Source organism: Pyrgilauda ruficollis, unplaced genomic scaffold, assembly GCF_017590135.1.
Source record: "Pyrgilauda ruficollis isolate IOZ18807 unplaced genomic scaffold, ASM1759013v1 scaffold3, whole genome shotgun sequence".
Classification (NCBI taxonomy): Eukaryota; Metazoa; Chordata; class Aves; order Passeriformes; family Passeridae; genus Pyrgilauda; species Pyrgilauda ruficollis.
In genome coordinates this window covers 3,040,389-3,057,495 of record NW_024524377.1, presented here as the reverse complement: position 1 = coordinate 3,057,495, position 17,107 = coordinate 3,040,389, and the positions used below count along the sequence as shown (strand labels likewise).

Here is a 17,107-nt window from a genome sequence, read left to right as displayed (position 1 = left end):
AGTCTGGGTCTTTGGCTCATGATTTCACTACTGACTTTTTCATCACAACCACTGAATGAAGCTTGTTCATCTGACAGGTATTTGTATCTCTCTGTACATATGCCTTACAGGATTGTCAAAGACTAAAGATTGTTTCTTTTCCTGATGAAGACTAAAATTTTCTCTTTAAGAAACAGACCTAAAATCCTTTAGAGAAGTAGAGAATACAAATGTAATTTTCTTTTTTTTACCAGAGAAGTCAACATTATGATGTAGCTCATATACTTTTGTTTAACAGTGTCTGTTTTACAGCATTATTTCTATAAAATTAACAAGACTTATAAATACAAGCTTCATTCCTGAAGTAGCACCTAAATAGCAGTTCTGTTCCTTTCCCTGCTCAGATTAGAAATAGGAAGTCAGACTTCAGAACATGTGCAATACCACTGTTCACTAAACTTTATGCTATGTAGGATTAACTTGGTAAAATATCTCAAAACATGAGCAATAGAGGCCAAGTGGCGTTTTCAGTTTTTTTCCAATTTATTTAGTAAAATAAAGCCTTTTATTTCTTCCTCTGATGATACACATACTCCAAATGTATTTTTAAATACACTCATCAGTGCAACTCTCAAAGGGTAAGTGTGTATTATAGAAATGGTCCCCCAGATTAAGTATATATTGTGAAATGTATGTGAATGTGCATGACTTGAACCAATGAACTGTGGCCTGGAATGATGTCACAGAATGTGCAGCATTAAGTGGAAGGTTAAACCTACTTGCATCTCGGTTCATTAAACGTGGTTAAAGTGCAAATTCCCTCATTCTGACAGTAGTAATCACAAGGGTTCACTTTCTGGTCACAGCGCTGACTTTTAAACCCCACAGAGCATCTGCAGAATTTCAGTAAAATAGACCTACATAAATATTCTGCCTTGTGCTGGACAGATTTTAAACGCGTTACAGACAACGACGGCAAGACACGCACACACGCATGGGCACACACCCACAGAAGACAAAATCAATATTTTCTTTTCATGGAAGGTCCATCTGACAACACTGAAAAGTTTGCTCACGAGTGATGATCAAGCAGTTTTTAAAACAATGATCCTATGCTGCCTGAAGGGATCTCAGAGTATTGTTGTCAGATGTACATTTCTATCAACTGATCCAGATTGCAATGGCCTTAAAAATGATCAACACCATTTCCTTGGCATTGAGGTGTTGGTGTATGCTGCAGCATTTGTGTATTGTAAATCCACACACAAATTAAAGCACAAAACCTTTTTTTTTTTTCCTTGAGATGCTATGGTGTTCCATATGAATTGAGAAGGAATATGAGAGTTTTATAAGAAAAAAATTAATGAAAAGTCACAAGCTTCCCAAATAACCATTCTAGGTGTTTAAGGAAATGAATCACCAGGCTTAGTCAGCATATTCGGGCCTTACATATCATAGCTATGATACTCTCCTTTTGTCAGGATTTATCAGTCTCTAGTCCTCAACTAAAAATATTTAAGGAGGCACAAATAACAGGCAAAATGGTAAAACCAGATAAAAATAATAACCAAAGAGAAAAATAAACACCTAAAGTATTTCCAAATGAATAAGGGCTACCATGCAAAACTAAATTGCATTGTCTTCAGCCCCAAACCTGCAAACAAACATTGACAATTTTTCAGTGGTAGTGACACTACAATTGTGTGTCCTTTTTCTCAAGCAGAAGTGCTGCAGGTGTCACAGGGAAGAACCCTTGTCTCTTCCACTGGTCAGACTAACAAAATCTAGACATTTATGAAACTCCTTTGAGAGTCCAAATAAAATTCTCTTTCAAGATCACCTGCATCAAAAAAAATGAAGGAATGGCTGTATCTTTATTCACAAAGTTGTGGTGCCAGATCCCTTTGGGCAACAATTTGCACATGTCACCCAGGGAATGAGACACTCATGTCCAATTCTGTCTTCCAACACCTCTCTCCTCCAGCCTGGAGGGTGCTCTGAGCTCCAGGTTGTTTGAAGAAGCAGAAGATCATTGTGAAATGAATATTTTAAGGAAATAAATAAAAAATAATAAAAAAAAAGAGCTTGAGTAGGTAGCTCACAGTGACGGAGAGCAGGAAAGAAATTAATTTCTTGCTACAGTGACTACAGTATTTTATATTGAGCATCTGAAAAAAAGATACACCATAGCTCTCAAGAAAGGAGAAGAATGTAGGCTTTTTCACTTTGAAGCTACAAAACACATATTTCTTTTGCATTGTATGTCTGAGCTTAATAAAAGCACACTGAATTACTCTCTTGACCATGACACAGAAGGGAGAGCACAATCTCCTGTTCTCCCAGAACAGCCACAATACTCTGGGCAGTGGGAAGGTTAGGGCAGAAATATTAAATACTAGAGCATATCTCCATAAGGGAAATAACACTGACATGATTTTTCCTATTCTCCAGCTACCAGGAGAAGGGTTTTGCCTCCAAATCAGACAATCTCTGTAGGAAAAAAGACTTAATCCAACTCTGAGAAGCAGGACAGGCAATCTCAAGTTTCCATTCCAGAAAAAAATGCCTGAACAGACCTAAAATTACTGTAAGTCTTCAAAGATATATCTTTGTATCTATATGCATTCACAATAGAGCCCTTAGTTCTAAATTTCAACACACATTTTGCAAAAAGGTATGCAAAGTATGAGGCTACACAAATAGCTAGAAAACAAATACTGTAAGCTGAAACTGCAACCAGCACATTATTCATCCTAGAGAGACCAAAAATGCAGACACATGCACAATAATTTTAATATTTGTTGTCACACAGGCATTTTAGTGATCTGCAGGATGCAGGATACTCACAGACAGACAGGTATGTTTGTCTCTGGGTCCAGCTGACAGGTGCCACCGTTGTAGCAGTATCCATCACACAGCTGACAGGTGGAGGCAATTTTTCCATTAGTGCAACTGTCATGGTTAAAAAAAAAAAAAAAAAAAAAAGCAAAGTGTAATCAGTATTTCAGTAAATCTGAGCACTTCATTGTAAAATCAGTATTTAAATATATTATTATAAGATCTACTGATAGAAAGAATTCTACGTTTCTGGTTTGAAAAGCTAGCACAGACAATGAGATTTTTGCACAAAATATATTTTATCTTTCTTTTAATGAAAATAAACTATTATAATCCAAAACACTCAGCCATAGAGCAGCACATGTTATCTATGCCTCCAACAGTATTTAGTATGTCTCTATCATTGTCACGGATAATGCAGAATTTTCAACAGTGAAGAACAATGAAGAAATTTCAACAGTATAGAAGAACTCCATTGCTAATTTGATTAATTTCAATGTTTCCAAGTGAAAAACCATTCAGTCTCCCGCTACATTCTGTTTCCTCCAGCGAGGAGTGCTCCATGAGATGGTTTTGAAAGCCAGGAGCCATTGGTTTGGTATGGGCAGGAGCCACACAGAGGAACTGATGCGACGTGACCACTCCAGGGAGAAGCTACGGCGCGAGACATGTAAAGAACAAGGCAGCAAACTGCTGATAAATGTAGGATTTGGAACAAAACCTCTCCCCCACACACACTCACTTGCACACTACGTCACTGCTGTCCTTGTTTGTGATGCAGTGTCCCCCGTGGCACCGGGTGCACTTGTCCACCTCGCACTTGGGGCCCTCGAACCGCGCGGGGCAGACGCATTCCACGCGGCCGTCGTCGGAAATCGTGCACGACTCGGAGTTCACGCAGTAGTGGTGGCAAACATCTGAAACCACACCAGACCTAATTACTAAAAGACGTTAAGGAGCATTATAGAAATAAATAACACATTGCTTTCATGTTTTAAGAGGTACTGTAATAACAACAAAATGGAAACTGAAGCTGATGACTCACTGGCAACCACAGGAATTCAGAATATCCCATAAACAGATATATAATATATTAACAATGTAATCTTGGGAAGTGAAATGGAAGTATAAACTCATAAGAGGGTTTTTTTTTTCCTTTCTAGTTGTCTAACCATTTATGGCATCATTCCACACAATATAAAGACTCTTGATGAGAAAAGCAGAGCCATGTTAATGTATTTAATGGGACGTTGGCTGAATAAAAATCTTCTGATACATTCGCATTACCATTAACAGCATTATGCTAAACTGAAATTGAAACGATATTTTGAAATAATTAAGTTTTATTTTCATTTATACACATATTAAAATTTTATGAAGTTCTAATAATAATCTATAAAGACATTATTCATAAGTTCTACAAAGTACTACAAACATGCATAAGCTTCATGCACTGTGCAAGACCCCATTATGGTATTTAACTGTTTAAATGCCAGTAGGACTGAGATTTCAAGTAGTGAATTCTTGAAACACTTGAAATACTATTCAGAATCACCAGTAACTGTCTCAGTTTTCATCCCTTTTAAAAAAGCAAATTGCCTAACTGAAGAAGCTTACAAGGGCTACAAAATACTGGTATCTTAACATTTTGGTTAATTTTTATTTATGTGGTAGTTACAAGTTTATTTTGTGGTTTGGTTTTTTTCCTTTAAATTCATAATTTAAGCTCCTTAATGGGCAGGGACACCTTCCACCATCCCAGGCTGCTCCAAGCCTCATCCAAGGTGGCCCTGAACACTTCCAGGGATGGGGCAACCACAGCTTCTCTGGGCATCACTTGTGGGGGTATCTCAAAGTCAGAAACACATTTTGCCAATATTGCTCTGTGCTGTTTTTCCTCCTCTCCAAGAAGTGAGTACTGCTGGAAGAGTTTTGCTGAGGGACAGAGCAGGGCTGTTGGAGGAGTTATTTCTGTTTGAAAATTCATTTTATGTCTCCACTGTCTGTGCAGGTTGTAGGCTCAGCTGCTTAAGGAATTAGCAACAAGAGCGGCTTAAAAAATGCTAAATGAAGTTGTTGATTGTTTCTTGTTCCCCAGTTCCAGGTATGGAATGGCAATTTGCAGCAGGGGGCCTGTTTTTGGAACAAAAACTACCGCAGTTTGAAAGCTAATACTGACAGTGATTTTATGTAAGAGCAGTGCAAGGGGCATATGTTTGCACATACATTATGATTTAAAAAAAATCCAAAACTGAAAAACACAAATACGTAGGAGTAGGAAGGTCATATGTCAAAACAATTATTAGTTTTTTGGATTGATTTCAGTCACAAACACCTATAGTCATCTGCAGTATCTAAAATGTTTATGCTACATTTGGGTTGAAATGACACAAAATTATTTCTTTTTTTCTCCTAAAAAAAGGGATTTCAGTTTCAGAGAAAGTCACAGCTTGTGGGATCACCATATCCACTCTGAATGATTGTAACTGCATGAAAATGTTTCCTATTTTTTAGGTAGTTTGGGCCTTAAATGATACAAGAAATGAACTTTAGCTACTCTGTGTGTCTTTTTCTGGAATTTAAAACAGGAAGCTACATTCAAATGCATGAGATTTATGTGTATTTAATAACATGCACAGTGTTAGTAGAATTCTATGTAAATTCAGTCACTTAAATTTATTTCAGCCATGCCAGTGCCTTGACACGGAGCACTCATTTAGGTTATTAGCCCTTATGTGAACTAATCACAGGAGAAACTCTGCATTGGGTAATTGGAGACGATAAGTGTGGGGAAAATGAGGTCTTTGCAAACTGGTAATACTGCAAGCAAATGTCTTCTCCCTGCCATAAAACCCTACTAATAATATTTTAAGCTTGGGAGCAGGAGTAAAATACCTACACACATTCACGTGTCATCCTTTGCATATGAACTACCTTCAATCACAGCAAGGACAGACTGAAAGAGATATCTGGGAGGCAACCAATCTTTGTAATAATGACATATTAATGTATTCCAACTGGCATACAAAGTGAAGGTAATTAATAAAGCAAAACATCATGCACATGTGTGAATAAAGCAAAAGAAAACCCAGCTATGGCTCTATATACACATTATTAACTGAAGACTGGTATAATATCACAAAACTTATTGGGCAGCAAAAAATACTTTAAAAGATTGTGATGCTTTTTTTTCCTCCAAAAGACTTAAATTTTAAATCAGCAAAAGCTTAATTTTATTTTGTATTTTATAATGTCTTTGTTTCTGTATTGTGGCAGTTTCCCAGACAATCCAAATCTGATAATAAGCACTGTTTAAGAAGTACCCCATAATTCCTGAATTTACATTTAAATTAATTCTCTTAAAAAAAAAAAAAGAAAATAAAAAAGAAAAAAAAAAGATGTTTGCAGAAGCATTCAACTAGAAACAATTTGTTTGGTTTTGAGTAAGCCTCAAGTAAATATTTTTCCTTAATCTGTGTGTCTGTCTGTGCATGATTTATGTGCTATACTATATTCAAATACCCAATTGTGTTTGCAGATACTTGTTTGTGGATTCATGCAGTTTGTTTAATACCAAGGGGGAAAGAATCACAATTACTGCTGGTTTTCCATTCAAAGGTTTCAATTTATTTCATAGTCTCCCAACTGGAAATATATTCAGTTTACTTCAGTACAAATCCTATTTAAGATACACACTATCCCTTTCCTTGTCTGACAGACCTTTCTCTAAAACTAAATGCTTTTTTATATTATAGATAATTCTAAACCAGTCCTTTATAACAGCTAATTTCCCATCCCTTTTTTTCTTAAATCAAGCCTTCTTCAGCAAATTCACTGAAGGTATATAAGAGATGATGGCTTTCACATTTAATGTTCTATGACAAGCACTATGACAGTCTTAAAAGGCTATGACAGTCCTTGCCTTTAGAATGTTACAGTCAAAGAAAAGCAGGAGCAGAAAAGAGGAGATGATTAAAAAACATCATTCAGATCTCAGTAAAATAATTGGTTATAACTTAAGGAAGGTTGCTTGTGAGTCATCATTTTTGAAAAGACATGGGGAAGACAAACTCGTTTTTAAATGAGTGACCAAATGAAGAAATTCAAGCTTATGTTCAAATGTCTTGGGTTACTGAAAAGAGACAATGGTGAAAGAAAACAAAAGCATGGCAAGAAAAGAAATATAAATGAAGTAAGAGCAAAATGCCTATTGGTTGATAATCTACTTTCCTTACTCCTCTGTTAAAGAAGTGAAAAATTACAGGAAATTGTAGAAAGTGAGTAGAGACTTTCTAAGGGCATGGAAACCTTCAGAAAGCTATCTCAATGAGAAGAGACTGATGGGGTAGTGGAATGAAGAAACAGGGAGAAATGCAGATACAAAAGACAGAACCTAAGACCTTAGATTTAAACAATAGTAACATTCAGTTACAATTCCAACACCAGGATGGGGCAGAAATCCTACTCAGGGTGATCTTTGAGCAAGCTGAAGGAATATAGCATGGTGAAACTCAAAGCTATCCTCAAAGTGCTGCTTGCTGGGGTTAGAAACAGAAAACAAAGGGAAAGGAGCAATTTAAGAGACTTCTTTGTCTGCAAAGATTAGGGACACCAGAAGGTTCTTTAACCAACTGTGTCAATTCATTACCAGCATAACAAAACACATGACAAGTTGTAGTAGAAGATTTTAACACAATTATCTCATGGCTACTGACAAAGTCATCTGTCTTGTACCGCTCCACTCTATGGCTTATTCATGAAAATAACAATAAATCATTCCTAAAAAAGCTCTTTCTTCAGCCACGTAGAAGGGGAGAAATCTGCTCAAAGATCACGTAAATACACCAGATGACATTGCCTCAGCAGCACGAATAATCCGAGGCCAAATTTAACAACGCCGTCAAAAAAAAAAAAAAAAAATCACCCACTCCGGCTTTAACCTTCCATTGCGTGGAGCTTTTCCTACAAACCCAGAAGGAATAATTTGTGGAGATTACTTACAGTACTGGCACCTGTCTCCTGTGTACTCGGGCAGGCAGGCACAGAAGGGCTGGTTGCCAGCAGTGACACTGCAGGTGCCCCCGTTCTGGCAGAAGCGCTCGCACACGGTCTGGTTGCAGCGCGGCCCCGTAAAACCCAGAGCACAGCTGCAGGTTGGCCGGCCTGTCCAAAACAGGGAAAGCTATTTTATGATAAAAATAAATACAAATTGAAACAATAATCAGCAATTTTGCAACACAGGTTTATTGTAAGAGTAGGAGGTTTCAATGTTCCAGCCCAACTGTGTTTCTCTGGAGGTTGAGAGAACGCGGCTTTGCAAACATTGCTTGAATGCAGAACTTTTGAAAAACTAAATAGAGTTATGGGAACACAAAAACTGCATCTGTGCATTTTTATCCTTGTTCATGTACAATCATTAACTCCTTTATGAGAAAAAAGTCATTATTTAAAAATATACAATCATTTCAAAGGTGGTTCTAAGCAGGAATTTAAGATATGACTGAAATCTTCAAGTCATGCTGCCCTTCTGGGTTCCTCCTGTTGCAGAGGAAAATTGTGTGATCACCATTGGTGTCTCTTGAGAGTGCACTACATTATTCTCAAATCTACAAACCCTGAGATGTAATCACATGAAAAACAAATATTTACTAATGCACTAATAGCTATACTTTACAGAACAATTTTTAATAAACCACAAGTATCTGTGCCTGTTTGTCGTCCCACCCCTCTCAGATAATGAAGACTGTTACACAAAAATTGCTGTTTGGCATCAGACCAAAGATGCCTGGAACATCAATATTCAATGTCTGAAAAGCAGCTAACACTTGGGGATGAACATTTGCACACAATGAACTCCTAGTCTACAGCTTCTTTTCAAAGGATTTTAAAATAGTCTTTAAAACCCAGTGCATTTTCCTCCTATGATTCTTCTCTATTGTAGTTTTCCCATTTTTTTTCCTTATCTAAATCTCATGTCTAAAGGATTTATAGCTTTGTTACCATTCCACTGTTTTATTAAACCCTTCCACTTTCCCGTTTTATTTTCTTAAGGGTTATTTTCTTTAAAACAATCTTCTAGATCTCATTAATGTTTTTCCATCTCCTGATTTTGCTTTTTTATCTCATTTATAATCTTAAGGCAAATGACCTGATGTGTCCAACCAGCCATCTCCCTTCTCACTTCCTAATAAACTACTCTCATTCTTGATTATCTCTTGCAAGATATTATCTTTCCCCCACTCTCGTCTTTGTTTTCATTCAGCTTTAAAGATTTTCCTAAATTTATGGAGAACAAAGTTTAGCACTTTTATTTTTCCTGGCTTCCCAGGAAGGAAAGAGATGAAGATTAAGCAGGACCTGAGGACCCTTCTGAAATAAAAGGGCAGACAGGATGGGTTGGAATAAGGTGAGCATTAAGGTTCCTTCCAACCCAAAACATTTCATGATTTGGTGTTCATCAAGTTAACTAATGTGTGATGCAGAATCACTGGACTGGAATTACAGGCATAAACAGGAAAAACAACCTCTCAGATTTTACCACTGACAACCTAATGTATCCATTTTCCCACTTGCCTCCTGATGCTCACCACAGCTGCATCTGAAACTCTGAGATGTGCAACCCTGCTTACCTTGCTGGTCTTTCTTCTCCACTTAGCTGGCTGTGTTATTGAGTAATTAAGATTAAACTGAGTATTCCACAAACCCCACAATTTGATTTTTCTTCTGGTCTGCTTTTCTTTTAATCCTGTGCAATCATTTAATATCAAATTCCTTGGAGAATTTTTCAATGCAAGTAAAGTACCCTCATTTTGTCTCCACTCTCTGACTCATGCAGAATGATTTAGTCAATCTTTTTCCTTCACTTCTCACCCTTCTAACACGACACACTTCATGTAATTCTTTTCTGTATTTTCTATTTTAAGCTATGCTAATTTGAAGTGTTTTGCAAATCATCCTAAGGGCCATGAGATCAGTTAGTCTCTTTCTCTAATGAGTACAGCAGGAACAAAACCATTGACCTAAAAATAGCTCCAACTCCTTTAATATGCATCAGCCTGGTTATTCATATCTGTCCCCTGTGATCTAAACATTAAATCAAAGATGTTGAACTCAGATGTTAGCACAGATTCCACTTGTTTTTCCCCATGTATACAGATGTATTTAAATTTCTGCCCCAAGACAGGGGGTTTCACATAATCCTTCAACTGAAGCAGTGTTTCAGTAAAAAAAAAAAAAAAATTTAAAAAAAAAAAAAAAAAAAAAAAAAAAAAAAAAAAAAAAAAAAAAAAGATAAAATAATGATAGAACATAGATCTGGAGGTCTGAAATGAGTTTTCATTATAAATACTCCTCTATCTGTTAAAAGGATGAGACAATGATATTTTTCTAGTTTATAGAAAAGATTATTCTCTTCTTTACTAAAGTAGACTTATAAATATGCCAAACTGTTGACAGCTAAATGAAAATTTAATACAGTATAGCCTAAACCCCATTTTTGTCACTCAATTTAACATGACTTTCAGTAATGTTAGCAGTCCATTGCCTATTTATACACAGACTGTTGACACCAGAAATAATACTAATAATGACATTTTCATTTGCCTTATTCTCATAAATTATTTCTGATACAAAAAAATGGTTCCAAGAACAGTTTAACAAAACAGCAGCATTAAACAATGCCAAACAATGCCATAAGGTTTTGTATCATGGAATCAGAACATAAATTTATGTTTACAAAGGAAACAGTAATGTAACCAAGATGTCACATAACCAGAAATTGCAGGATGAGCTCATGCACAGAGAGCTCAAGCACCTTCTCTGGCCATGAAATCTCAGGATTAGAGATCTACAGACACAGAATTAAAACTCCCTCTGAATTCTTGACCCTCACCACCACAGAAAGATTCACAAAACATTAGCATGTAGAAAAAATTCACATGGAAAGTGGCTCATGGAATGCCAAACTGCTTCAAATGCAGAACAGAATTTAGTAGAATAAAGGAGAATATATTCTGGTGACTCTAAGATATAAGTCATTTTTGGCAGTAGGATATGAAAAAATAGATGAAATTTTTGACATAGAAATGAAATGTAGTTTTGCCCTTTCTTACAAAAATTAAATCATTTAAAAAGAAAAAAAAAATAACCAGGGATTAAATTTTTTCAGTGTTCAATTAGGTTTGGATACAGAGGCTGTAGTTACTCCTGGTTTGTCAATTTAATTTGCTACATAATAACTATTGTCTATATAACAACTTTTCAAATAAACTTCAAAAATCTCAGAAATATCTTGGTTTACTTTCTCTGTAATATGTGGGTGACTTCTTTTGGGAAATCATTCATATACCTTAAGCTTATATTCATATATATTTTGCAAGGATTAGAATTCTAAGATCAATTTTCATTCACGATATTGCCTAAGCAACAGAGAAATACTCTACATTTTCAATGACCAAATACATTTAAAAAAAAATTAAAAATAATTAAAACCTAGGTCAATAGCATTATTTTTGTAAGCTTTCTGCAAGTTTTGAAAACTGAGATCATCCAGATGAATGTCTTCACCAAAAACTACATTATTTATTTCTTCCAGTCACTGGTAAATTCACTACCAGAAATGTGTGTTATGTGTGAATATGCACAATTAATTTCAATATTTATCTTGCTGTCACTATTTAAGAAAAGGAGGTCGCTCTACATGATCTTTCTATAAGCAATATCTTGTCCTTGGGAGTTGTTATCAGCAGTCTGTGGGAATCACAATATTCATTTCTGTGTGGCTGATGAACCATAATTAGCTTTACTGAAACAATAGGAGTGGAGAGAAGCTGCATTATTGAAGATAATTAGTAGGTGAGCTGATTGGGATCTATCCCAACAGATACAGAGTCTCTCCGTGTTATTGGAAAGGAGAAAAGAACAATTTCTAAATAACTCTGAGTAGTCTCAGGGACTGCTTTTTCCAGTGCTGGTGGTTCTGCTGGGATCAGCTCCAGGGAAACACCACCCTCATGCTTCCCACGGCCCCTGTCCTGCTGACAGCACCATGGGAAGCTCCTGGGACTGATGTGGCATCAGCAAAACAGGTTCTTCACTGACTGTTTTCTGCAGGCACCACATCACCTTGTTTTGCTCATAAAACAGAATACAAAATAATGTCTGCTTCATATGCAATGATTCTTTCAGACTATTTCATACATTTTCACTTAAAGGAAAGGATCTTTTTTTCACTCATTTTTTGATGCAAACATCACAATTCTGTATGATTACACATATCTTAGACAATCAGCAAACTATTGCTGCAATATTTTTACTTTGAACTACCTGGAGAAAGAAAAGTGTGTTTTTATGGCAACAGTGACTTTTTTTTGCCCAAATTCCCATTAATTTGGCTTACTGGAAAGTGTTCATTATTACAGCCAAACTTTTAATTACATGTCTCAGATGTGTACTTTTAATTAACTGATGACATTTTCTTTGTTCAATTATTGTAGTTCAATACAACTGTCGTAAACTTATAAATTTTAATTAAAGCTGCTCCAATCTCTGGCTATATAACATTCACATAGGAATTTGCCAAAAGGCTTAGCAGTAAGTAAGCCAACAGTGAATAATCCCTGAATTGCCAGTGGGATTTGTTTAACAAATTAACATTTGTGTGCAGATAATGAGGTTCTACAACTTAACACATCCAGCAAAGATTTAGCACAATCATGTTTTAAAAAATTAGTAATACTCTGCAATTTACTTAATTAGTTATCACATTTCTATTCTATATTAGGTAGGGAAAGAGAAGAGGATTTACACGTTCACTAGAACACACACATTCACCAGAAGAGTATTTTGTATGCTGCTTTATTTTATTTGGATCAGAATATGAAGCAAAGTTCATTCCCAGGAAATCTCCCCATTGTTTGAACCAGAAATGATCAGTAAGGAAATTCCCTGACTCTGGGGAAGCTTCCAGCTGTGGGAACACTTTGGAAGAATCATCTCATGAGGCTAACATTGCTGGCAGCCCCTAAGCTCTCCAGAGGCCACGTGTACAAAATGACACTTGTGAGATTGACTGCATCAAAGCTGTTAGAATAATATGTCAGAATTGACAAGGGCAATTCAAGCCTCCAAGAAAGAGAGGGTCAAGCAAGCTGAAATGATCACAAGTCATTTGTATTTTGATATGATCACAGGTCATTTATATTTTGCAGATGGGTTTAGATTGGCACTGGTACACGTATGGCTTCTACAACTTCCAGAGGAAAAATTGTCATACTTTTGAACATAATTTTGAACAAAAATACACTTTAAGAAAAGGCAAAGTTGGGAAAACATGTACAACTTGATTACATGAGTTTAGCAGGTCAGTTTGATGAGTCAGATGTATAATGGATCAGAAGGATGACTGCTGCTTGTTGAGGAGGTGTTTGTGAGCACAGACAGCAACAGAACAGATCAAAGTCAAATGATACTGAGCTGACTTAATTTTAAAATAGCAATCTTATACTTCACAGAGGTTGAGGGATCTCTTTACCAAAATCAGTTTGCAATGTACCTATTGGAACATTGGGGATTTAAAGGAAGTGCCACTTGCAGACCTGGTTTAGTGGGGCACTGGCAGAGCTGGGTTAAGGGCTGGACTCACCTCAGAGGTCTTTTCCAGTCTTAATGACTCTATGATTCTATTGCTGTCAGACAGACCAACCTGGTAGGACAAACTACAAATCCAGACAAAATATAATGCTAAAGTTCTAAAACCGTTAATGAGAAACTGAACAATTCCTGGTGATAAAGGAAATTTTCATTCCTACATGTAGAAATGTGCAAGAAAAAAGCAAGGACAGACTAAAAACTCTCACATGAGCGTGGCACAGCAGCTCAGCTCTGCCTGGAAGGCTGAGACAAGAAGTCTGGTCTGGATTTCATATCCTCTGTCCAACTGCAAAGGGCTTGTCCATTCCCTGCAGCTAAAAGTGCCCTGTCCTATTCAAGGGCTGTGTATCCGACTGGAAAGACAAAAAGGGTTGCTCCAAAAACACTTGAGGAATTAAGCTTTCTTGCTTTAATTACATTTTTCAATGGTTTTGGGGAGACCAGTGTAACTTCTCTCTGTAAAACATGCAACAGCCTTAGTACATCACAGGCTAGATTAAACTGGAATAAGGGACATCTCACTGGCATGCTGGTTTGTTTCAGTACCCCACGATTTATGGACTGATAGAGATAAGAAATACAGCCTGATAAGAAATAGAGATTTCCTCTTAATAGAATATTTACCAGGTCCAGGGGCTAGGCATGCAAGGAAGATGAGATGCACATCAACCTGAACATTTTATCTGGAATACTGGATGGAGTCACTGTGATTTAGAAAGATACAAGGTCTTTTTTCCACATTTCCAGCACATGAAAGTTATGGTGTGGGCTCCAAGGCACAGCTACCCTCATGAATTGGAAATGGCAGATAGGACATCTGGTTAACTTGAAATATGGCTGTTAAAAATTTGATGAAACTAAAGGGAGCCAGCACAGGAGAAGAATACTCCCATCAGTGGGTGTGCACAGGTACAGCCATCAGAACCAGCTCTGTGTTCATCTCAGCTCTTAAAGGCATACTTTGGTCATTTGAGACCAAGCATCAGGCTGATACCTGCCCTCCCCAGCCTGATTCCTTCATCCCCAGGCTGATTCCTTCATCCCCAGGCTGATTTCTGTCCTTCCCTGGCTGATTCCTGCCCTTCTCAGGCCCATGTTAAGAATTAAACAAAGTGTACTGTAGACCCTGCTCATATCTTGCCTTTACACACTGGTGGCAAAACTCACTGCACTAATTCTTTTAGCAAGGCTGAGAGATTTCAGAGGCTGGATTTAGCAGGAAAATGAAAATTAAAAATATCCATGCAATAGCATAGCTGTGTGAACACAGCAAGTGTGAGCTGCCTGGGAGAGGGAAAACAAACTGCTGGAGGTGAGTGAGCCCTGTGGCTACTGCCAAAAAAAAAGGATTAAATAAAACCCTGGGGTCTCTGCAGGACTCACAACAGAGCTGAGTTCCAGGAGCCAAGTTATTAATTTTATTAAGCCTTCTCACCCCACAAAAAATCAATTAGATGCCAGACATGTAAAAATGTGGGAATAAACATCCTCTCTTTAGATGATGAGGAAGCTCTGCACACCATTTAAACCATCACTTCCACTCACTTGCACATCCTCACTTAGCATTTATTGATCTCACTACATTGATAAAAATCGCTGCTTATCACTTGTGCCAGTAGTTCCATCAGATGTTAGGAGCAGTTTAAAGGCTAATTCATCAGCTTCCAGTACAAGTAATTCTCATTTTCTGATATTTAGTCATTATTATGAACAACATTATTAACCCTCAACGACTCAGAACTGAAAGAATAAATTACTAGACTTGCATTTATTTGGAATTTTGCCACCATGCCTCAGTCAATGGGAGGAGGCTCCAGAGAAGCCAGCAAGTGGAGCTAAATTAGCAAATTACATAGGCTTACATAGGTTAATTAGTAAGGAATGTAATGGAAATCTTTACAATCTAAGCCCTTTCTGCCACAGAGACTCAGATGCATAATTCTGCATTACAGGAAGGAATCTCTGATGAGCAGTCACAAACTTCTCAAGGTCAGGTGCCTGGACTGTTTCAGAGGGTGGTGGCCACTTCATCACACAGGAGAAAATGATTCACAGCATCTTAAGAAGAAAGCTTCTGAGAAAGAAGAAGCAAACTCTTCTCCAGCTCTTGTATTTTGAATATTTAAATATTCCTTGAAGCAGAAAATAGAGTTCTATTTCTCCTTTCTCACAGAATTGCTATATTTTAGAGGACATCTTTTTGCACTTTTCCTCTCTAGCTCAAACATTATACAAGATACAAAAGCTTATATGTTAGGGACAAAGACCAATTGTCAAATTCCTGCTTTTTAACAGGATAAACCCCCTGAACCCAGGAGATATAATTTCAGATTCCTTCAGGGAAATGAAGGATCTGAGTTCTCATCTACAAAGTCTTCCAGAGAATTAGGTGAGTAAAATTCCTGTTTGGTGAACTCCAGTAGGACAAAGGTAAAGGATTGAGGTCAGGTATTTAAGCAAATATCTCTGTGTATGCATATATAAATTTAGGGCATGAATGGTTATAAATGTAAAGAAGATGTCTGGACTTGTTGTAGATGTAGTTTGACTGGACATTTTGCTTTACAATTCCACTGCTACACCACAACACGTGTGTCATTACACTGAATATTTACTTCTATTCTTCCTTTTCTGGTATAGACTTTAATTGTGCTGAAACACCCAGATAAGTGAATGAAAACCCCTACTGATTACAAAGAATATGTGTGGAATATTCCGCTATTTTTTTGCACATTGTTTAAGTACAGACAAAGCAAATAAAGAGAAAAAGGAAAAAAAAATTAAAAGGAACAAATTCAAGCATTTAATGCAGGTATACCAGCAAGACAGAGCTGTTCAGAAATACTTACCAAGGAGAGAAGCCCCACAGGTTCCTCCATTCTGGCAGTAGTTGTAGCAGTGGTTGGTTTCACACCTTTCCCCAGAGTAGCTTGGCCAGCAGTGGCAGCGGGCATCCCCCTTCTCATTTATGATGCACTTCCCTCCGTTCTCACAGCTTAATTTACAGCTGTCATCTGCAGCAAGAACACACACAGCTCCAACAACCCCAGCTTGGCAAAACAGAGCCTTGCCTCAAACACAGCCACGGATCTCTGTCAGTGAGGGGCAGGATACCACTTTTCAGAATGGAGAAAGTGAACTGTGCCTTCTGTTTGCAAAGTGACAGAAAAACCCCACAATTTGGGGACCATAAACCCTGGAAAGGTTGCCAGGGGTTGTAGGGCTGGTGAGAGCTCTCACACAGCACAGGGATCTGAGTAATGATAGTACGAATTCTTGTTTGAAACTATAATTCCAAGTTTGAGAATTGGAAAATTGAATGTTGGTTTCATCTGGGAGACCTCAGAAAACTTCTCAGTCATTTTCTGGTGACATCAGCCCTTTTTAATTCTGGATTTCTCTTCCACATTCTCTGCTAACTAACAGCCTTCTTAACTAGGCCCTGTCCAAAATATTTAAAAGGAAATTATGTAGCCTTTAATTCCTCTTCCAAAATAGTTATTTGCATACAGACTTGTTGCTCCTAATTAATATTTTCTGCTAATTTATTTTTTTTTTCTGCTCAGACTGTAAAATCCCTGAGAAGGGAAGCTGCCTACTGCTCTGCAATCACACTTCTTATGGCAGCAGTGCCACCCTC

General features: G+C 37.2%; 1 protein-coding gene across 1 annotated transcript in view; it reads right to left on the bottom strand.

Moving 5' to 3' along the window:
- Positions 1-17,107, bottom strand: part of LRP1B (LDL receptor related protein 1B) — a 288,470-nt gene that overhangs the window by 16,510 nt on the left and 254,853 nt on the right. The window contains exons 79-82 of the mRNA XM_041473230.1: positions 16,317-16,481; positions 7,819-7,980; positions 3,560-3,734; positions 2,827-2,931 (exon numbers count right to left, since the gene is read on the bottom strand). Of these exons, the coding sequence (XP_041329164.1) occupies positions 2,827-2,931; positions 3,560-3,734; positions 7,819-7,980; positions 16,317-16,481 (607 nt within the window). The remainder of the gene's footprint in view (positions 1-2,826; positions 2,932-3,559; positions 3,735-7,818; positions 7,981-16,316; positions 16,482-17,107) is intronic.